Source organism: Ostrinia furnacalis, unplaced genomic scaffold (assembly GCF_004193835.3).
Source record: "Ostrinia furnacalis isolate ACB-3 unplaced genomic scaffold, ASM419383v2 OfSCF0195, whole genome shotgun sequence".
In the NCBI taxonomy this organism is placed as follows: domain Eukaryota; kingdom Metazoa; phylum Arthropoda; class Insecta; order Lepidoptera; family Crambidae; genus Ostrinia; species Ostrinia furnacalis.
Window position 1 is genome coordinate 435,397 of NW_021130434.1, and position 21,384 is coordinate 456,780.

Genomic DNA, 21,384 nt, shown 5'->3' on the forward strand with positions numbered 1-21,384 from the left:
ACATCATGAAATGTAAATACTTTACGCCCAATATTGTTGTAGATAATACATTTATTTGTGAGCACTGACGTAAATAGTGATAGAGTAAAGTTAATTAAATCTGGTTGATACAATATCTTTGTATCGGGTGACCTAAAGACGCTAACATTATCTAAATAGTACTTTTATCGTTTTATTTTTTGTTTATTATAGTAAAAAATAAATAAGTTATGATGTAATCAACCAGCCAAGTTGCAGCTTATTTAAAAACACTATTCTCTATTAGCACACCACTAATAATAAACTTGGTACCAAGCTACATTATTCGCTAAACTGACATATTATTCCATAATACAATAACCTTTCTCATTTTCCTGTTGCTGTCGAACAACTAGAGAATACGAGGCCGAGACCTATTCAATGTAACCAAACTTCGAAGCTGTCGAGCCGAAAGTAGTTAGATAGAGTCCCACAAAAAACGTAATCACTTTAAGTTCCAATGCTAGTAAACTAGACAAGTAGTGATTATGGGCAGTAGTTTGTTCACCGGTAACGGTACACAGAATACCTGGGTAGTAGCAGGTGGTTCGGATTCGGAGGCCCTCGTAGGGCTACTTAGATTGTATTGTGCGGCCGTACAAAGTTTTTACCTCGAGTTATTTTTGACAAGTTATACTGGGAACGACTAACTTCCTCAAGCAGGAATTACATTTCTCATTTACGCGTAGGCATCTAAAAATGTATGATCATTATTTATCTGTAGCAAGTGTTACTGTGTTAGGTGACGATTATAGAATCGTAGACAAGGAAGCCGATTTTATTGCTGTATTTTGAATTAATGTGACATGATTTGAATACGTTAAATTTACAATCGTCGGTAGATGTTCACAGTAAAATGTCGCACTTTTCAATTCTAACAAAACGAAGCTGTAAAAGATACAAATGTATAAAACGACAAAAGTATGCCTAAGAAAAAAGTAAAACATCGTTTAAGTTCCATGCGCTACGAAACTCGACAGCCGTTAGAAATATTTAATGTACTTTATCTATAGAAACTTACATTCTATAGAAGGGCTCATCCTATGGGTCTCGGATAGTTCTGAGTGAAAAGATATCTTATTCCAGATAGTAAAGTACTCCAGCGAACAAAGCCGACTCGGCTACCTGGCCTATGGGCCCTTGGCACTAGACCTTTAGAAATACAAGAACAAAAAATCTTTTAATAGAAGCGCTTTAGAGGCAGGGCGTCTAGACATTCTTTTTTTGATTCCCTGAACAAGCAGGTAGAAATCTTAATAATGCACAAATCACATAACATCAAGTTGTATAAGGCAAGCTTGCATGAACAGCAATAAAAAAACATTTGTTACAAGCTTTTATTTATTCCCGTGATCTTGCTTTTGAACAGTGTGCCTTCTAGAAGGGACGGTAGCTACATTTATAGTTACAAATATTATTTATTTTCAAAGCGCACAAGCTTGAAGCACATACATAGATAAATAAATGCCAATCAGATAGTTCGGAAAGTTTAATAGGTACTTTACCTAAAAGCTTCTAGAAATAAAGAGCGACCTAACGTAAATAAATATTTCTAAAATAGTATAAGTGCAGAAAAAAAAATCATAAAAAAATAAACTAAGAACAGAAAAAAAATACTCGCAAAGCTCACTTTTGTTATTTCATAATAAATTGATTATTTGCACGCTCAGCAATTAAATGTCGCTAGGCAAATGTAGAGAGTGCCCTTTACTAGCGTAAAGTGAATAGGGACTGTAATTTAAGATTTAAGATGGCTCTTAACGTCACACCATGGTTTTCAATTCAGTACCATACCTAAAATTGGTAAATGGCTTTAGATTGCTGGCATTTCCTTTTTAATAACTTAAGATTACCCCACCGTGTTTCCCATCAGCATCATGTACTCAGTGTTAGATTTTTTTCTTAAAAAATGATTGAGTTAGTACGATGCTGGCCGATAGGGCAAATTCTTGCAAAATTAGATATCGAGGTAAAATTAAAAAATACTGGAAGTGTAATAGAAGTGAAGAGTAAGTAAAAGTCATCAACTGTAGAGCTACAATGTGCTGTTAAAGAACTGGAAAAAGCATTTGAATATAATAGACAACAAAAAGTCGACGAGAACACATAAAAATCTACATAAAAGAACAGAAAAAGCATAGCACAGAACTCTACAAAAATATAGTGTTTACAAATTCTAAGCACAAATTCACCAAAAGCGTCTCGTGGGAAAGTTTCGGTTGAACGAGTCATTCCTGAATGATGCTTTACAATCCTAAAGCTTGGTTCTTATTATCTAAAATTCTAAATGCATTATCATTATAATTGATACCGCTAATACTTGAACAGGTTTGAACTAAATTCTAAGGACGGCTTCACCACGACTGAATTAATAAGTTTATTCTGTCGTTATTTGACTACATTTAGATGCGATATTGTATTGCATGGTTGAGTATTGCAAACGTTTTAAATATCAGATTTTCTATTGATAAGATGCCATTCTCAGGAGACAGTTGCACCGATGCATGGCGTAGACTGTGACGTTGCAAGATGGCGCGTGGACCAGGGTTATGGTGACTCGCCGCCACACCAGGAAACACATCTGCCGCTTCCAAGCTCGGGCAGCCCAGGAAACTATAATAACCACCAACACCATGTCCATTTACGTCGCTCTCACAAATGATGATCGTAGTGTATTCGATGTTTGTGCAGTGATGAGATGATGAACAAATTAGGACTATGTACAGTATTTAAACTCGAGACACACTCCATTGCTAACGGTTTTATTGAAAAGAACAAAACAATAACTCTGAAACATTACAATTGCGTAAAAAATCCAATAACATTTCTCTCGAAAACAATGAAATACAAAGCGATTGCTGTGTTAAAAGTTCCTTTATAGCAGCCATTAAGCGCTCTGAAAATGTATTTGAGGAGGCTGTAATGTAAAAAGGACTTTATTGCTGGAATGGGATGTTATATTTTGTCGGTTATGGTGAGCTAGGGCATCGGGAGAGGAGAGAGGGGCTGGGGATTCTGGGGCATTATCGATTGGGAGTCCCATCACCAGGGCGGCGCGGCGTGCAAGGCGCGCATGTCAAGCGCGCGGCGTGCCGGCGTGCGAGGGCGGAGCACGAGCGTGCTTCGCGGCGCGACCGCTGCAGCGCTGTGACCTAGCGGCTAAGTGCGCTGCAAGCTACTTTGCCGCGGTGAGCCGGCGTAATCTAATTCGTTTGACTGACCCCAATTTTATTACGGTTTTGAGCGTTGGAGAGTATGATTGAACAGATTAGTTTAGTAATACCTGTATTGTAGAATGGTAAATAAAGGCTTTTTGTACGAAATATAAAAATTGGTCACAAAAATATGGAATAGCATTAAAATAATATTTGGATGTATAATATCCTTTTTTATTTACATATTTTCTTTTTTTTTTTGTTTTGCTGTTTTAATTTTTATTTTCTCCTTTTATTAATATTTTATTATCAGATATAAATACCTACCTACACTTGTCCACACCTCATAAATTAGTAGTCAACCATATCGTGTTCATCAAATAATTTAACATTTTAAACGGTTATTACGGTTTCCGTTATAATTACTTAACTGAATAATACCTAGCGTATAAATTACCCCAACGTATTTCGCAACAGAATGAATTAACCCCGCATCTCAACAAAAGGTAGATACCCCAGCCAGCACGCGTTGCTAACCAGTCTCCCCTAGTCACCCGGCTAAGTATCATATTCATAAAGTTATAGCACTACACGCGTCACGTGGCAACAATATACGCGCTCTCATTGATTTTTTAAAGTTCCCGCGCTGGCTCATTCCGCCTACGTGATGTACAGCCGTGTGACGGCACGCACACAGGCGCACGGCGCCCACAGGGGCGCTGCGTCGCAACGCCAAAATTAGGGCATACAGGGCGCAACTAGGCTGCCGGAGATGGCAGGGCACGCCCAAACGATCCCGTGCCCTGCCGAACTTTCTTCTTTCATAACTTTGTAGGTTGTATTGATCCGTCACAACTGCGCAATTCATATCTTTCGGAATACATCGGATATTGCAACGCTGTATCGGGACTGAATGTTATTATAATGACAGAATGGGGAATATTTTTAGTCGTATTCTCTTTGAACATTTGAATTCGTTATCGTGGCGTAGGGCTTCGTGTGACACGTTATCGATGATTGGGATATTTTTAGCTTTATCTTTGTAATAAATAATTGTTATGTATTAAACCAATGTTTTGATAAATTAAAAATTTAATTAAAATATCTCTAAAAAAAAGTATATGAAAGAAAAACAAAAAAATAGATAAATAAAATCTTATAAAAACACTGCGATAGTTTCCAAATCCAAAACTAAAAAGTATTCAAATTAATTAATTACTGTTTATGCCAAAACTGCGCATTAATTACACCTAATCATAATAATAATATACTTCGAGTGATTCGCAAATAAAGAGCACGTAAACAAACCATTTTTATTCCCGAAACCTAATTTGGGAACAATATGACAAACAAAGCACTCGTTGCTAACAAGGAAATATCACTTCCGTGTTTACCTGAGCCTATATGTCGCGTAGATATATTATATTACCCTTAAATACATCAACACAAGTTACTATATTCCCGTTCCGCAGTATGTTTGACGTAGTACTACTCGCCCACGCGGCCGTCTCTGCAGAGAAACGCTCTTTCAACCAATAACAGCCTAATTCTAACATAGATAAAGTCTAAAGTCTAACGGGACGCTTCCATGAATGGAGGCGAGGTTTACTACGCCGCAGATCCACGTGAATTTCAGGGAAACACGTTGGCAATGTTTGTACCCTTTAATAAAACTTCAGGCTGTCCATTACAGAGTATTTCGTAGCGTACAAATAAACTTAACAAGAACTTTCTCGCCATAAAACATATAATGAAATAAGAAATCATTACTATCGACTAAAATTATGAGCAGTAATTTTTTCATAAGACTGTCACATTCAATTCAAAACAAAACATCTCCCTTAAGATTAACATTAGTAGTACATAGTTAATTTCAACATTAATATTATAATTTACATCAGATATTAGAACCTGAACATGAATTTAGAACTAACACGAATATCAGGCACTATAAAGTCGGACAAACTATGTTTGTGATATTTCAGATTCAGGAACTGCGTAAACCTACAGAATAAAATTATCGTGATTACAAAAACGTAAAATATAAGTACAAATATACACAATTGATTACAGTCGATTAAAAAAATTAAAAGAAAACAAGAAAAATACAAAAAATAAAAATTATTGTTAATATTATGTAAAAGATCACCGATAAATGGCACCAAAAAAATACCAAAGAAAAATAAGATCGCGTTAATTAGTAAGCATGATCGCTACATGTACTTGTGGTAGACGTCCTTTCTCCTGACGTATTTGCCGTCAGCGGTGAAGTAATAGTCGGGCGGGCCATGGATGTGTCTCCCGCGCACCAAGAACAGAACATCGCCTGATCCGGAGCTGGCGGGCGCCGTGATGACGTCGGCGCGGCAGCCGGCCATGTCGCGCGAGGAGCAGTACCACTGCTTGCGGCCGTGCGCCTGCAAGTTCTTCAGGTAGAACGTGTACCCGTCGTGCAGCAGCAGGGACTTGCCAGTCCTCGAAGGCACGTACACAGCCGGCGCTGCGTCAAAACCATCAGCGTGAGGGTGAGGGATAGCTCGCGTTACCGACGTAACTGTAACGCTGAGGCAAAGCCCTCACAGTCACGCCCAACAATATTATTATCTACGCGAAAAAACTAAAAACCATCTACCTACGATCGCTGTATCGAGCTGCTGCTCTATTTGAATAATCAAATGGCATTGACGTCTAACGCTTAAAATAATAATTGATCGATTAAAACTGACGTGTTTGCCGCAGGTGAACTACGGACCTACTGGGTTCATGAAATGGCTAATAATCGCAAATTGTGTCGAATAATAATCGTAGATCGATTTATCATTTAAGCTATTTACGATCTCTAGCGCTACATGCCATAGCTCGAGAAACCCAGTACAGCTATGGCAGTGATCCACACGCGATCGGACCAACTTCCGTATGAACGCCGTAGCGACGATTTTATAGAGGAATTTTATCAAATTACACTAAATACTGTCAACACTACTATTACACTTACTCTAAAAATTCTAAAAATCAAAAACTAGATAAGTAATAAATATATTTTATACAATCTCTGATATATTTACAACGATTGATTTCAATATAAAAAGAGAGCAAATTAATAAAAATATAAATTAACAATAATTCTACTAAAGTCGTAAATTCCTAAGAGCACTACCACTAGATACGACGACACATGACTTCACAACAACAAGACGATAGGAACTGATGTTCTTAAAAAGTTTAGCATTATTAGTTTTACAGTCTACAGTGGCAGTTTAATAATCGCAACGAACATGAGTTTAACTCTCACTAAATAATTATACGAGGTACATATTCAATTTACATAATACTCGGCTAGCGTGAACGTCAGAATGTTGGTCAGCGAAGACGCACAAATCACTATGCAGTGGATTCCAAGTTGGGCGAACAATATTAACACCCGTATTCACAAACGATACTTGCTTAAGTGAAGCAGCAAATCGAACGCACGGCGTTAAATATAGCTCTGTGATTGGTTCGTGTGTCACCCTGTGCGTCCACGCGCACTGTGAGACCTCATAGTAATGTTTGTGAATACGGGCGTAAGTCTTTGATAGATATAATTTTAATAAACTTTTGTATATAATTGATGAGACCAAACATTATTAAAATAAATTATAGCTTTTATAGACTTAAATATACAGTCATTATTATTGCTAAAACGTTTCAGGTCGCACAGCTGAAAATTCACCCTATCTTCAAATATCAAAAGTCTAACGTTCCTCTATCCATGTCTTTTTATTTTACATACCTACTTAACCTACATAGGGTTATTTTGTGACGTATTATATTTACATTAATTACAATTTTGTCCTATCCTTCAATTTTATCTACATTCGACTTTAAGTCATTTTAAGTATCACAAATAATATTGTAAATAACTTGAAAAAAGTAACTGCCTAAGGCGGGAACAAATAATATTTAACAAATTATGAAACATAAAAAATTACACTCCTTTTCATTAACGCCCACAAGTATAATATGGCAGTAACGTTAACGTATGTTGAACATCTGTCCAGCTTTCGATGCCTAACATTTACGCAAACATACTAAGACAGCGCGCTACTTTCCGCGACATTGGCATTGCGGAGTCCCAGCCGCTCGCCGTAGAGCCGGAATATTTCGCGCAGATGTAGCATGGACAATTCGCGCATGCGCTGTGGATCGGGCGCACGCGCTCGCGTCTGTCAGCGACGATCATGGTTGTGCGCACCCGCCACCGCCACCACCTCCCGATTGTAAGTGCGCAAAGTCGCGTTACACTGGAACTTGTTCCGAGCTGCACAGTACCACAGCACCTTAGGCTGGTTCCTATACGCGTTGTGCGGCCGGTAGAAATACCCATCCAACATCAGCTTCGGGTAACCCGTCTGGCTGTATATCACTTGCACTGGAACACGAACACCATGTTAGTTCTTGAGCAGAGTCCACGGTTGGCGAACTCAAAAGAATACACGCGATTATAGAAAAATATTTTATTTTGATAACAGTAACGTGAACGTTTATAAAAAGCAACATTAGGAACTAAAAGTTATGAAACGGTGGGCATTTTAAGTACTATGGCTATAAAACAATATCTTTGAATCCCTCAGCTACCATCTTATACTTTGTAAAAAGTCACAAAAAATAATGTTCAGATCTGAAAGAGTTTTGTTCATTGCCAAACTGAAAATAAACATAAATCTAACACGGTAATAAATACTCAGCAGGCTTCGTAAATGGATATGAAAATAAGTACATCTCTTAATAATGAAATTCCTGGGCTCTTACCCGGTTAGCTCATAAACCGAGTCTAACCAATACAGTCCAAAAATAATCAACCTGATAGAGCAAACAGTCTAGCAAAGTCTACCGAAACAAAAAAAAACTTTATATGCCATAAAGGCACCACTTCAAGGTCCTCGCCAACCGGGTCCACTCTCAAATGGTGTGGTTGTTCTTGCAGCGGTGCCGGAGCTCGGAGAAGACGACCTGTTTGCCAGCGGTGTGGATGCGGGCGCCGCAGCCGCGTGCGCAGACCCAGCGGCGCTTGGCGCGGTAGCAGCCATCAAGGCGGTACAGGTGACCGCCTAGCTTCAGCATCGCGCCCTCGCTCGACGCTGCACAACATTCACAAAACAGTACATCATAACCAAAACTACCACTACAACGGGTCAGGTTTCAGGGCAGGTTGTACCATCCTAGACAGCAGTTCACATCAGGTGTGATTGCATTATGCAATTACAATACCTGCCTTGAGCTGCATAAAAAAAGGTACAATAGCCAGCTCCTCTGTGGAAGAGGATTCCGGGTGACGCTTGTTTTTACCTTCTGATCGTCATTTTTCATCGGATAAGATGTAGATTGTAGACTAATGATGTAGTCATTCTTTTTCGATCCCACTTTGAAAGAGTTTAGCAATAACCCGTAGTATGTAAGTCAAGGAGGCGGAGGTAGTCACCAATAGATTTGAGGATCCAGGATGATAAATGAAAACTGTTGTAATCAATTATATATATTTTATGAGTATTGATTAAAAATAAATATTGCACATACAAAAACAATAAATAATGATTAATTTTAATAAAATAAAAACAATAAATAATTTCATAAATACTTAACGCTATGTATGGATATCGAAGACTAAATATTTGGTATGATAATCACGAGACAAAAGGTAAATATGTGTAAAAAAAATTCTAAACTGAATAATGAATAAATAGTATTGAATCGAGGAAAGCTCGTTACAAGACTTGACGCGAGGAAGCGCCAGAATGGTGAATATTCATGTCCCGTACGACCCTACGCAAACCGGTTACAGTGTCCTACATGCTTCCAATCCTCTACTATACAAATATCGGCCTCTAAATAAGTTTTATTACCGTAATATATGTTTCTATTATAAAAACTATCGCTTGTATCATTTTATTCATAAGCTGGTACATCATTATACCTACGACTACTTCTACGGCTAAATACAGATCGTAAATATTGGAGTATTTCGTAACATCGTCTATCAGTCTGTCCGCAAACTACGCCGCGGTCAATAAATAGAATTTTATAAAAAAGCATCAACAAGACGGCTACACTATAATTTAAAGCTATACATTTTGTATACATAATTTCTAAACATTTTTGGTAAGAGAATATTGCACATCCAGATCATACAATGATTATACTTTAATTCATAGTCATCGTATAAATACTTAAACATTAGCCACTAAGGCATTGGTGCAAGGCGACCGTAAAGCGTCTTCTAGATCCACCCGATTATTGTAACTCTAACTTCATACACATTATAACCAACACATCCCAACAAACAGGCTCCTAGTTTCTCAGAAACCACCCGTAAAACACCCATTTCAATTCGCAAATTTGAATTTTAAAGCCACAATAACGATGCCGCGATTTACTACACCCAAATGACTAGAAGGTAATTCAACATAGAATGGCCACATGTAAAATCTGTGACTAATAAATTATTACCTTTGGACCTAGTAACTCGCGGCAATCTTGTTCAACGTGTATGTATACTGGTTATTTAGAAACTAATAATCTCAAAATCTTTGGTATAACTAGTCTAATAAATACATCAAACGATAACCTGTTGGTATAATTTGGTCACTTCGTAGGAAGTACATGTTTTTGGGAAGATACAAAACTTGGCTTTAGTTCCGCTTATTTAAATTACCACTCAAAGCCATTCATACAAGATATAATTCCTTTAAGAAACTATGTGTGCCTACATTACTTCGCTTAATAGTGAAACGTAAATATTAATGCGCGGTAACGATCCGATTCTCCCACGCTGTTGAAAATAAAGCAAGTTTTGTTTCTTTGTAAACTACGTAATAAATAAAGTTCATGTCATGTGAACAGGTATTCGAAGCAGTGTGTATGGCGACGCTCCAAGCCGCGGTCAGTGCCTCCCGTCGAGGAGGCCGCGGACTAGGAGGTCGCGCCAGGCCTAGAGGAACAGGGCGGCGTGCGGGGCAGGCGGCACCAGGGGCGCCGGCGCCGCCACTAAGGGAACCCTCCTGGGCGCTGGGCTCGCTACTATCTTGTACTTGCCCATGGGATCCACTTGGAACTTCCTGGAGTCATGCTTCGCAGGGTTGTACGTCGTCGGATGGTTGTGGGACCCTCGGAAGTAGACTAGCCGTCCATCCCGGAGGCATAAGGCAACTTGGCATCTCTCGGCTTTTTGGTAAGACCTGGCACACCTCCAGGTGACCCTTCGGGGATGTGAACCGCCGTCCTCGTAAAATATGTGGCCGTCGGCGACCAGGTGGAGGCCCCCTCGCGCTGACCTTATGTAGAACCACCCTGAAAAATTCATACCGTTAGTCCTATGCCACGAATTCTTACAACTAGACTACCACAAAACAATATAGAGGACTATAATAGAATGCAATAACCGATTATAATAGAATGCAATCTAGACATGCAATTACCTCTGGTCCATTATTTCTTCTATTTCTTTGGTGATGGTGCACGATGCCATTATCTCTAGTTGTTTAGCATTTTTGTTATGCTAAATTAAGTAAATTCAGATGGTTATGATCCTAGAAATCTATGTTTTCTAGATGGCTCTGAATTCATAATTGACAGCAAAATTTGTCACTTCTGTGAACCATTTATTTCATGCTCACTTTGCTGTATTCAATGTCGTCAATGAATCAGATGGATTAAGGATTTGAAGGATACTTAAATAAAACACGATTTGATACATCAGCGCAATATAATCGTTTCTTTGTACCTATACACAGGAGATCGCGTCTCCATCTACCAGTATCACTACACAGCATAAACATCCTCCGATCGACAACTGCCGCTTACAGCTACCTCTATTCCATAATACTTTCTGGACTAAAATAATAATAATAAAATCTTATCACAATAAAAAATAATACTTTAAAATAATACTCCAAAGGTTAACATAGATTCATTATGATCGTATACATGGTAAATCACGTGGTAAAAATATTCGTATCGGTTAACTTTATTGTTCATCTTCTTTGAGGAAATACAGCCGAAGCCGTGATAAAATCTATTACAAAATAATCATTAAGTACATTAAATATAACTGAGAGAATTTTTATAATATTAATCTTAACACATAAAAATATAAGGTCTCACTAAATAGAAAAAAATCTTATAACTACAACATATACAATGAGTATTATCATTAGATCAATATAATCAATATAAATGCACGTTCCTACTTTAACAAGTTGTTACATTCTAATCGTACATACATGACATGACTCCGTAAACATCCCTCGGCAAACATAACCGTATCATTCCTTTAGCTGCAACCGAAACCAACCATCTGGAAGTGTTCACTTCCATCAACAACCATTATCTTTATGTACAAATCCACGAATAAAATCGTAAAAAAATAATGTAAAAATAATGTATAAAAATACTTGGATTATCATAAGAGAACTATCACTTTGTACAGTCAACTACAACTAGGGCCGCTGCGCGCGGAAGATCGGTTTGAGACGAGCTGCGCGGTCAAAATAAAAACTATAGCTAGGTATGGTTTGTACTGGTACTGCAACGGCACGTGCGCGACTGCTATTTCAGAAGGCTGTGCTGGTTTTAAATTTCCCATGTGTAAGTAGAGAACCATTGTAGGTACACAAATAGGTACGTTTAATTAAGTAGGTACATCATGAAGGTAACGACTTTTTCAGCACATCAAGAATTTCACTCAGATAGCGTATGTATGTTGCGTTGAAAGAAAGAAAGAAAAACTGAGTATTTGTTGATAGTCATAACAATTAACAACCACATAACTGATTCCAGGTAAATACCTTGCTATACAGCCTCCTAAAATAGAGACGGCACGATATCTCTAACTAGACACTGGTAGAGCCATCTCTAGCATGGACCGTCGAGGCTTCCGGCGACTGGGACCGCAATTAACTAGGACCGCGGTCCCAGTCGCCGGATGCGTAAAAATTAAATAATTTTCTTCTGGCGACTGGGACCACTCATAGATAACTTAAAAGAAAATATTATTCAATCCAAAATCGGTACAGTACTAAAATCTATGAGTGGTCCCAGTCGCCGGAAGAAAATTATTTAATTTTTACGCATCCGGCGACTGGGACCGCGGTCCCAGTTAATTGCGGTCCCAGTTGACGGAATCCTCGGACCGTCCTGTCATAAGAATGATTATACCAAATGCAGGACTCGAATAAACGTCTTAGGTAATTTAATAATATCAAACAGTCTCAAGTCATAAATGCGCAAGCGGCCGATATACTAAAGCCTATAAAATAATCGTATACTTTACACAGCGCAAATTCTACGTAAGTTAGAATTATTTTCATAATAATCTCTTTGGAGAATATCGTTAAATGTATAAGATAAAATGCGCAAACTAAAGTTTGCAAAATCGCATCATTAGTATAGTTCAAAAAGGTAAAAGCGTATCAGTTGTTGGAAAATTTGTGGTCCACCGGCATAAAGGCACAAGAGCAAGATTAACATTCCAATGAAAAGAATAAACTTGAATCCAGCTTAACACGCCATACCATCGCGGTGAGATCAAAAGTCTGTGCCAATACCCAACAACATTTTACTCGCCGGTGGCCAACGGCTGACGTCAAAAATTGACACATCGCGCCAATTAAATTACGATTTGCAAGTCTGTTTCCGTCACTCGCCTTAAAATTTAGAAGAAATGCATTCCTAATCTCATCCTAATTTCTACATTATGCCTTCAATGACCAGATCGATAGAAATCTCAAATTTCTACTGGAAAGCTCTTACGAGTCGCAGCTGCTAGGCTGGCCTGTTGTGGTTAGAACATGGGTCTGAGAGGGGTGGCGCGCACTCCGCAGGTGTGGGCGCTGTTCATTTGTACGACGCGGAGGCCGAAGGTGTGCACTGCGGCGCGGCAGCGAGGGTTCCGAGAGCAGCGCCACCAGACCTTGCCGCTGGCCGCGCGCCCGTTGAAACAGAACCGGTGCGCCCCCACCTCGATCGCTGGCTTGCCGCGCTTGCTCAGGCAGTAACGGAACTGCCCCGGGAAACACGGGAACGGGAATGGAAGCCCAAGAGTTGGTGGCGTCTCAGGTGGGTTCGGTGCACCTGTAACTGAATCCAAAACGTTGTAATATCAAACCTAATACCTTAACGCGCTAAGACTAATAAAAACTGGTAGAGTAAGCATTACCTGTCGTAAATGAGTAAGAAAGCCAATAAGTTTTTAAAATAAGTAAAACCAGGATAAGTATAAGAAATAAAGGTATAATGAACATAACTACAATTTATTGAAAAATGTCTACTTAATCTTTTAGGACTAGTCCTTATTCACATTGCTTATTAACAGCCATTAAAAATAGTTTTATTAAAAAAAATAACGCTTTCAAATTTAGACTAGGTAGCCGTGCTACAATATCTTGATGACTCAAAATTTTAAAAATGATAAAAAAATAACATCACTCATGGCCGATATTCGAAAAGAAGTTCGAAAACATTTACTCACAGAATTTAGGGTCATTCCTAAGACCAAGCTCAGAATACAACAACACACTGCACTGCAACTAAGAAAAGACACTTTGAAATAGTTGCTCGTATGTATCGGTGGTGCCGTTAAGAAAAGGAGCTAACATTTTCAGGTGCTTTTTGCGTATTTTGCGGATTTTCGGGGGTTTGTGTTTATTTTGTTTGGTATGCTTGAGCATATGGTTGATGTGGGAATACCCCATGGCGATGACTCGGTCGCCCATGGTGACGGCGTAGCACCTGCAGCCGAGGTCGGACTTGATGCAGATCCAAGTCGTGCGGCCCTGGACGGTGGGTTTCCTTCGCCGGAACCTGAACCCGTCGATCACCAGAACAGGATTCCCGTAGCGCGAGCGACCCCAATAAACTGTAACACACACTCTTTGCTACCAATGCTACACATGAATAACTTTATTGACAAACAAACTACGCCAAGAAAGGTCTCGATATTATAAAAATTATAAAAGAAAAGTGTATAAAAATACTTTTATTCTTTATTCATAAAATCTTACCTAATTAATATTAGGGGACAATAAAATTAGTTCATCGCTGAACTAATTATACGTTATGCTTAATTTACTAAAAGAAAATGTGGTTTGGTGCAAATAATATCGAATCTTAAAACTATAAGATCTATTCCAAATCATTAGTAAATCAACTCTATATGATAGTGAAATATGACACACAATATCTTAAAGCCTATATTTTTGAGATTCATCAAAATAATAATCTTAAAGGAGATCATGATCAATTCCTCATCTTCTTAAAAATACTAATACGAGGTTCATGATTACGAAGAGTATACTTTTAATTGCGAACTTAAATAATAATAATCACTGGTACAAATAAGAAACATCACTCGACTTGTAAGAAAACCAATCACTAACTTGAAGAAAAGGAATGTTAATAGTATAAGTATAATTTTACTCTGTCTTTTTGTAGCGAATGTAGTTTTATCACAGCCGTTGAAGCCCCTGTACGTACGATCAAAATATTGTTTTAGTTTATTATAATATACGAGATTTTACTTTTCCGATTTTTGCCTTTATATCTTTTTCGTAAAAATCGACATTGGAATGTTTGGAGGTTTTCATAGGGACGAGAAAGTCGTTAGTTTGGTTGGTTGGTTTTTCCGGGAGAGTCGGTGCGTCGAAGTTTTGAGGGGTGAAGTTAGGCTCGTGGTTGTGGCCTCCCTTGACGCGGATGAAGTGACCCTCCATCGTGGTCTGCACGCGGCACAGGCACCCTTTGGTGTCCTTGTCCCGGCACGCCCAGTTCAACTTGTCTCTGTACTGATTGTTCACCCAAAACTTGTTGAATTGAAATATCAGAACAGACTTCCCAGCTCTCGATGGCAGGAAAAAGGCTGAAAGAAAATAAAACCATTAATACTCATCTCTGAAAACTAAATCAAAATTTTACACAAGTAAATAAACCCCATTTTCATATAATCATAACACTCGTTTAATCAAACTATTTATTATGGAAGAAGTTTTTAACATTTTTTTCTAAATAACTAACCAAACAATGATTTTCATTTTCATGCAAGCATAACTAAAAAAAATAAACAAAAACTATTTATTTCAAATGAATCATCTTCTGCGTTGTTTTCTGGTAGAAGCGCGGCTTGGGATGGTTATGGGAGTTGCCTACGCCTACAACCTCGCCGCGCTTGTTGGTCCGCGCGCAGGCGAGACATCGCATGGTCTTCTTGCGGGAGCAAATCCAGTGCGTCGGCGTCGTTTCCATAAACGAGTACCCATCCAGAATCAGGAGCTTCCTACCTCTGCCCGTGGGCACGTATGCCGCTTTTAGTTGACCTAAAACTGCGCGAAAGTTTACCGTCACTAAAGATCTATTGTTTTAGGATATACCTGTATGTTTTTACAATAAGACACATTTTATGAGGATAAATGTAAATATCTTTTATTTTTTCCAATTCATAATGACTAAAAACTAGCCTCAGATATGAATCAAATATAGTAAGTTAGTTAATCCCTCTATTGCCCGTGGTCCACCTAGGTGGACTACGGCAAACGGGAAACTATTTTTTCCCGTGGTTCACTTAGGTGGACTCCGGAAAATAACTTTTTCCCGACGTTCACCTAGGTGGACTTTTCAAGGTATATGGTAATAAAGGAGTTAATCGTGGGAGTGTTTATCGTAGAAGAGAACAACATCGGAGTCGATGGTGTAGATGTTAGCAAGGCAGGTGCGGGATGCGTGTGCGCAGCGCCACCGCGTTCGGCCGTTGGAGAATACGCGGTCCTTCACGAAGGAGAACTTGCCGCAGCAGATGATGGGCTCGTCCTGGCTGGGCCGCCGCCCGAACCTGAACTGCGCTGTCCCTTGGGGACCTAAACAAACCAATTCACCCAGATAGAGTCGCGTCAACTCAATTCTGATTGGAATGCTTACACGTTCATAAAACTAAAGCAGTCTCAAGTAAATCTACTTTCTTTTTTAAAGGAAATATGTCAGAAAAACAAGCATAAACGAAAACGGTATATTTCAGTTTTATTCGCCATAAACACGGAGTTAAATCAATCTAACCACTTACCTACTCTCTGAAAAAAGTTATTTCTGAAATAGAACCACAAAAGAGGTTTTTGATAGGGCTTCACTTCATTAGGCCCCAAGGCTTGAAAAAGAAAATCCGCTGCTAAATTAAACATAATTTAATCAAAAATCTTAAGAAGTAATACTCCTAAACAAATTTAACGTCGTGTATATCGATATAAAGTTATCAAAATTGGAATTATTACGTTATGAAAAGACCAAACTATAATTTTAAATAAGGAATGTTTAGAATATCATTTATAATTGACAGTGGTCCCATATAATTGGAAAAGGCACTTTCTCACTTATCCGAATTAAATACACTTCACATTTATTTAACGTTAATATCATAATTCATAAGTACAATATAAAAGTATGTTAAAACTATCCAAATAGATTTAAGTCTAAATTAAAACCTTATCACAACTTTACATAGATTGCAATGTTCATCTTTAATATTTTCTGTATAAAATCGAACTTCAATTGTATTGATATAGATACGAAACTGAGCAAATTTATAAAGTTACACTTTCAAAAAGTATCAACCATGTAAAAATATCATTTAATAAACTATTTTAATAATCAACCTCAGTTTTAAGCACCAGTACAAGCCAAATGTCAAAGGCAGTACAAATGGAATGAAATCTTGAATCCGTTCACGCCTTACTCTACATTTGGATCAACCACGAACTTCGCTAATAGCGCTGATATTACTTATACAAACTATTGTCTTGTTGTCACTTATATCACGTACATACTTATAATAATGAACAATACCTCGGCGGGCCCTATACATAAACCATCAATTAACATTATCATAATACTCAGTAATTAACTAACTTTGCAATAAACGTTTTAGTTTCGAGAAGTTATTGTGTCAACATAAGTGCAAAAACTTTAAGGGAAAGTCCTGAAACAACAACATAGTGATACAGACATATACAGTAATATGATATTAACGACCCAACGTCCGCTAAACGGCCGGGGGTCTACAAAATCGTAATTTAACCTGCTGAAATCATTGCTGTAGTTTATATTTCATACAACCCTAAGGTGGACTAACAATATTGCTCGTCAAAACGTGTAAATTTTTAGAAATACAAAAGAATATTTACAAGAGAAACCATCGGTGTTATCTCGAAATTCATCTATAAAATAAATCAGTTTTGGAAGTGTCATGTGAACGTCACTTGAGTTCCGAGGACTGTAGCGCGAGAGCATCCATGACGTTAGCGGACATAGGCATGGGCGGCGGCGGCGCTGCGCACGCGTCTAATTGCTTGCGCGCGCTACTTCTGCGCGTAGGCAAGCACAGCGCGCGCGGTGGGTGATTGTGCATCCCTTTCACCGCCACCACGCTTGACCCCAGCATATGAATCCGCGCCTTGCAGTTCGTCTTCTTCGACGTACACCTCCAAATCACCTTGTCCCGCAATTTCGACTCCTCGCAGAACGGAAACGTGTTCACCATCATTATTATCTTCCCACGCCGCGACTTCAGAAACTTTATACCTGCAGCAAATCATTGAGTCAGTTAACTGTTAGTGAGAACAAGAAAAACCCAGGACCAACCACCGAATACCGAACGAAATGAAACCACGACAAGAAGAAAACTTTATTTAGGGATATTTTCAAGAGATAAATAAAACTAGCGGTTATTTATAAGTACAATTTAATATGATTTCACAAAACGTACCCCGTAGATGAACCAAAACTTACGATTAAATATAATGGTATAAGAATATAATTAAGCTATGATTAAGAATTTAGAGTAGTTAACAGCGAATGAGGTAGATAATTAATTTGATTGACTGTGGGCAGACAAGTCCTGCGGCGACCCGTGGCGGTAGCTCTATGCTAGGCGGCCGGACCGCGCTCTACCTACGAGATTCGTAAGAATAAGTTAACCACGTGAGCAAATGTAGCGAAATCACAATTACCATCAGACCAAAATATTCGATTATACCAAGTCGAAAATACACGATATTGATAGTCAAGCGAGGCTAAAATGCATTGTAAACTTGCTAAACCGACATACATTATGTACACAGTGTGATTGTGAAACTCCTATAATAAGTCATAAATCAATCGTATCTTAAATAATTGACTTATATTGTCATTGCTCTAAATATAATACATACAATCAAACTTACACATATTATCAATTATAATAATTATTATGAAATTACATACAAAACGCTATCGCCACGGATTGAAGCCCTACAAATGTTCTATTTGGCAATAAATTGTATGACGTAGTATTGATCAGGTACAACAACAGAGTGTTGGTGTATGTACACAGACATAGATTAACATTAAAGGTACAAGTAGACAATTTAATTAGGTAATAATATTACAATAATATCATAATAAATTATTTCAGACGAAGCGGTTCCATCTATGTTTCAGTTCGACTCCCGAGATACGCTTCATCTGAAATTATTATTTCCTAATTTTTCAAAACACACTTCGGCAGATCTAATAAAAACATCTATACGATAATTTCATTCAATATTATGCCATCAAATCACAAGACCAAAGTAATTTTATTAAGTAAGACATCTAATAAGTAGGTTAATAACAATTAAATTAGTATAATTTGTACTTAAATCAGAGTGGTAGATTTAAAATGGAACCACAATCTTACTGGATAAAATCGTAGAGCAACAAAATTCCAAAATTCATTCCTTTTAAAAACAATCGATAAAATATATTTTAGACAACAGTCTCAAAAAGTGCCTAATCGTATGAGTCGTCAACGCCGAACGATCGAATACAAGTTAAAACTAAGTAAAGAGGTAGTTGAGTTCCGATAATAACTAGAGTAGTGAAGGGCGCGCCGGACCCTGCGCGGCTCGCGTGCCGCCCGGCGCGCCGCCTAGCCTAGCCTAGCCTAGCTTATTCTAGCTTAGCCTAAGACACCTTACCCGAGTAAAGCTTCTGAGTATTCATCATGTATATAAACTTGTATAATTAAACTAATCTGTAAAACCCGTATAAAAAAGTGAAGAGGTAGTTGATTGAGCTTAAGTACTTAAATCAATCCTTAAGAGCACAACATCGACTACAGCTTGCGCGCGCGCTACTGGGCACACACCAAGGCAAGTACTTTGATACCGGCGCTCGTCCCTCCGACAAGCGCTAGTTACATTCTTATAGATTAAGGAGGCGGATATCTAATCATCTAAGTAGCAATATTTGATGTAAAGTTACAATTCTCAAAATAAATTAAGTATTTCTAAGTACCAGTCTGGGGACCTATCTATTGCTCCTAACAGAGTTATCGTATTCAGTCACCGACGCGTCGCCGGCGGCGCGGGCCGCCGACCTTTCCTCACTCCTGTGTCGACTCTGACTTCTCTACGGACTGCTAGTTCTCTCCTGCCCTGCTTGTCATCCTGACCAGCTGCTTAGTACCCCCCTCGGCCTGTTAGCGCGGCAGCGAAGATGCTGCATGGATCGACTGAGCCAACTTTAAACCAAACGCTTTGATCCACCTTATTCCGGATAATAACCATCTATCTATACCTGACATCGATACGAGATGACACCGTTATACATTCGAAGTTCTAACACACATAACATCTTATTCGATTCCATAAATAACCCACACCTATATAAGGATAACTTCTCGCCTCGATGAGGCTCCTAACCTATGCACGTTACGACACTCCACTGGTATTATAACTGGTACACGCTGTTCCCTTCACTGGTCGCCGTTACATCCAGACACCAATACATCCAACTTACGGTTAACATACATTCCCAACATAGCCATCGCTGAATCCTAAACGACACCTTATCCCCTTAAACTTACGATATTAGAGTTAGCCTACGTAATAATATAATTTATGCTACAGCTCGCATGCCAATAGGCACGCAAGAAATGCTAGATATAATGCATCGTAAAAATGTGTTTTCGTTATAAATCGTGAACATGCTCGAAATCGGTCGACGCGGTCGCCGAGTCGCGGTCGCGGTCGGTGGAGCGACCGGCGGGCGTCGTTTAGTCCTCCTCCTTGCAGGGAGTGTCGACGAGCAGCGGCTTGACCGCGGGCTGCGCGGGCGGCGGCAGCGAGTTGGGCGAGGCCTGCGCCGCGATGCCGGGGTTGGCGGAGACGGCGGCGGAGGCGTTGGCGGTGGCGGTGGCGTGCGCGGTGGCGGCGTACAGCGCGAGCGCGTGCTGCAGCTGGAGCAGCTGGTGGTGCGGGTCCAGCGGCGCGGGCGCGCGGTGTCCGCTCTGGTGCGGCGTGCGCACGACGTAGCGGCCGTCGGCGAAGCGGCGCACGTTGGGCGGCGCGTGGTTGTGCGCGTAGCGGGAGCGCACGATGCGCTCGTGGCCCTCGGGCCCCTCGGTGTTGACGTCGGCCAGGCAGCGCGAGGTGAGCCGCGACGAGCAGTACCACTGCTTGCGCCCGTGCGCCAGGTTGTTCTTCAGGCGAAACGTGTAGCCTCGGTGCAGTAGCAGGCGACCCTTGCCGGCGCGGATGAAGCGCGCTAAGTAAAACAGGACATGTTAATAAAAGATTCTGAGGATACAAGTTACTCTAACCTACATAATTAATTAAGCAGAATCTTACCGAATCATACTACTTAGTAAATAAATGAAGGTTAAATGGCATTATGTAGTCAAAGATACAAAGGAAAAATAAAACAAAGCACTGTGACGATTGTTTTAATTAAACATTAGAGGCAATAAAAGACGATCATGTTTTCTCTATTTATTTAGCACATTACAATAGGTACACAACTCATGACTTTAACGTTAAAATTTACAAGAATAAAATATAATAGCAGGTATTTACTTTCTCTACGAGACAAAATGAGCAATTCAGTTGGCACTTCATAAATAAAGTATTTGGCATTGTTTTCAGTATCAAATAAAATAATCCTTATGAGTAAATAACGATATATCGTAAATAAAAAAAAATCGACAAACTCTACACGTCCTACATATCACAACTGTCGTCAAAACCAAAGGAAGACTGAAAATATTTTAAAATTCACAATTATTTACTAACTTTCTTAAGTTGAATCAATAAATTACGTTTTATTAAGTTGATTATTATCTACAAAACGTATCTCTAGGTAATAAGACATCTAAAATACACAATGCACAATAACAAAA

The 21,384-nt window shown here is 39.1% G+C and overlaps 2 protein-coding genes across 2 annotated transcripts; both read right to left on the reverse strand.

The window, feature by feature from the left end:
* Positions 1-12,289: 12,289 nt before the first annotated feature.
* Positions 12,290-15,446, reverse strand: LOC114355103 (uncharacterized). The gene is made up of 4 exons (XM_028307781.1): positions 15,357-15,446; positions 14,798-15,076; positions 13,901-14,083; positions 12,290-13,299 (listed from the first exon to the last, which is right to left on the reverse strand). Exons 1-4 carry the CDS (start codon positions 15,444-15,446, stop codon positions 12,991-12,993), a joined length of 861 nt encoding a protein of 286 aa, XP_028163582.1. The 3' UTR covers positions 12,290-12,990.
* A 791-nt stretch (positions 15,447-16,237) lies between these two features.
* LOC114354815 (uncharacterized) lies at positions 16,238-17,831 on the reverse strand. Its single transcript, XM_028307386.1, has one exon. The coding sequence runs from the start codon at positions 17,728-17,730 to the stop codon at positions 17,443-17,445; it is 288 nt and encodes a 95-aa protein (XP_028163187.1). The 5' UTR covers positions 17,731-17,831; the 3' UTR covers positions 16,238-17,442.
* Positions 17,832-21,384: the final 3,553 nt, after the last annotated feature.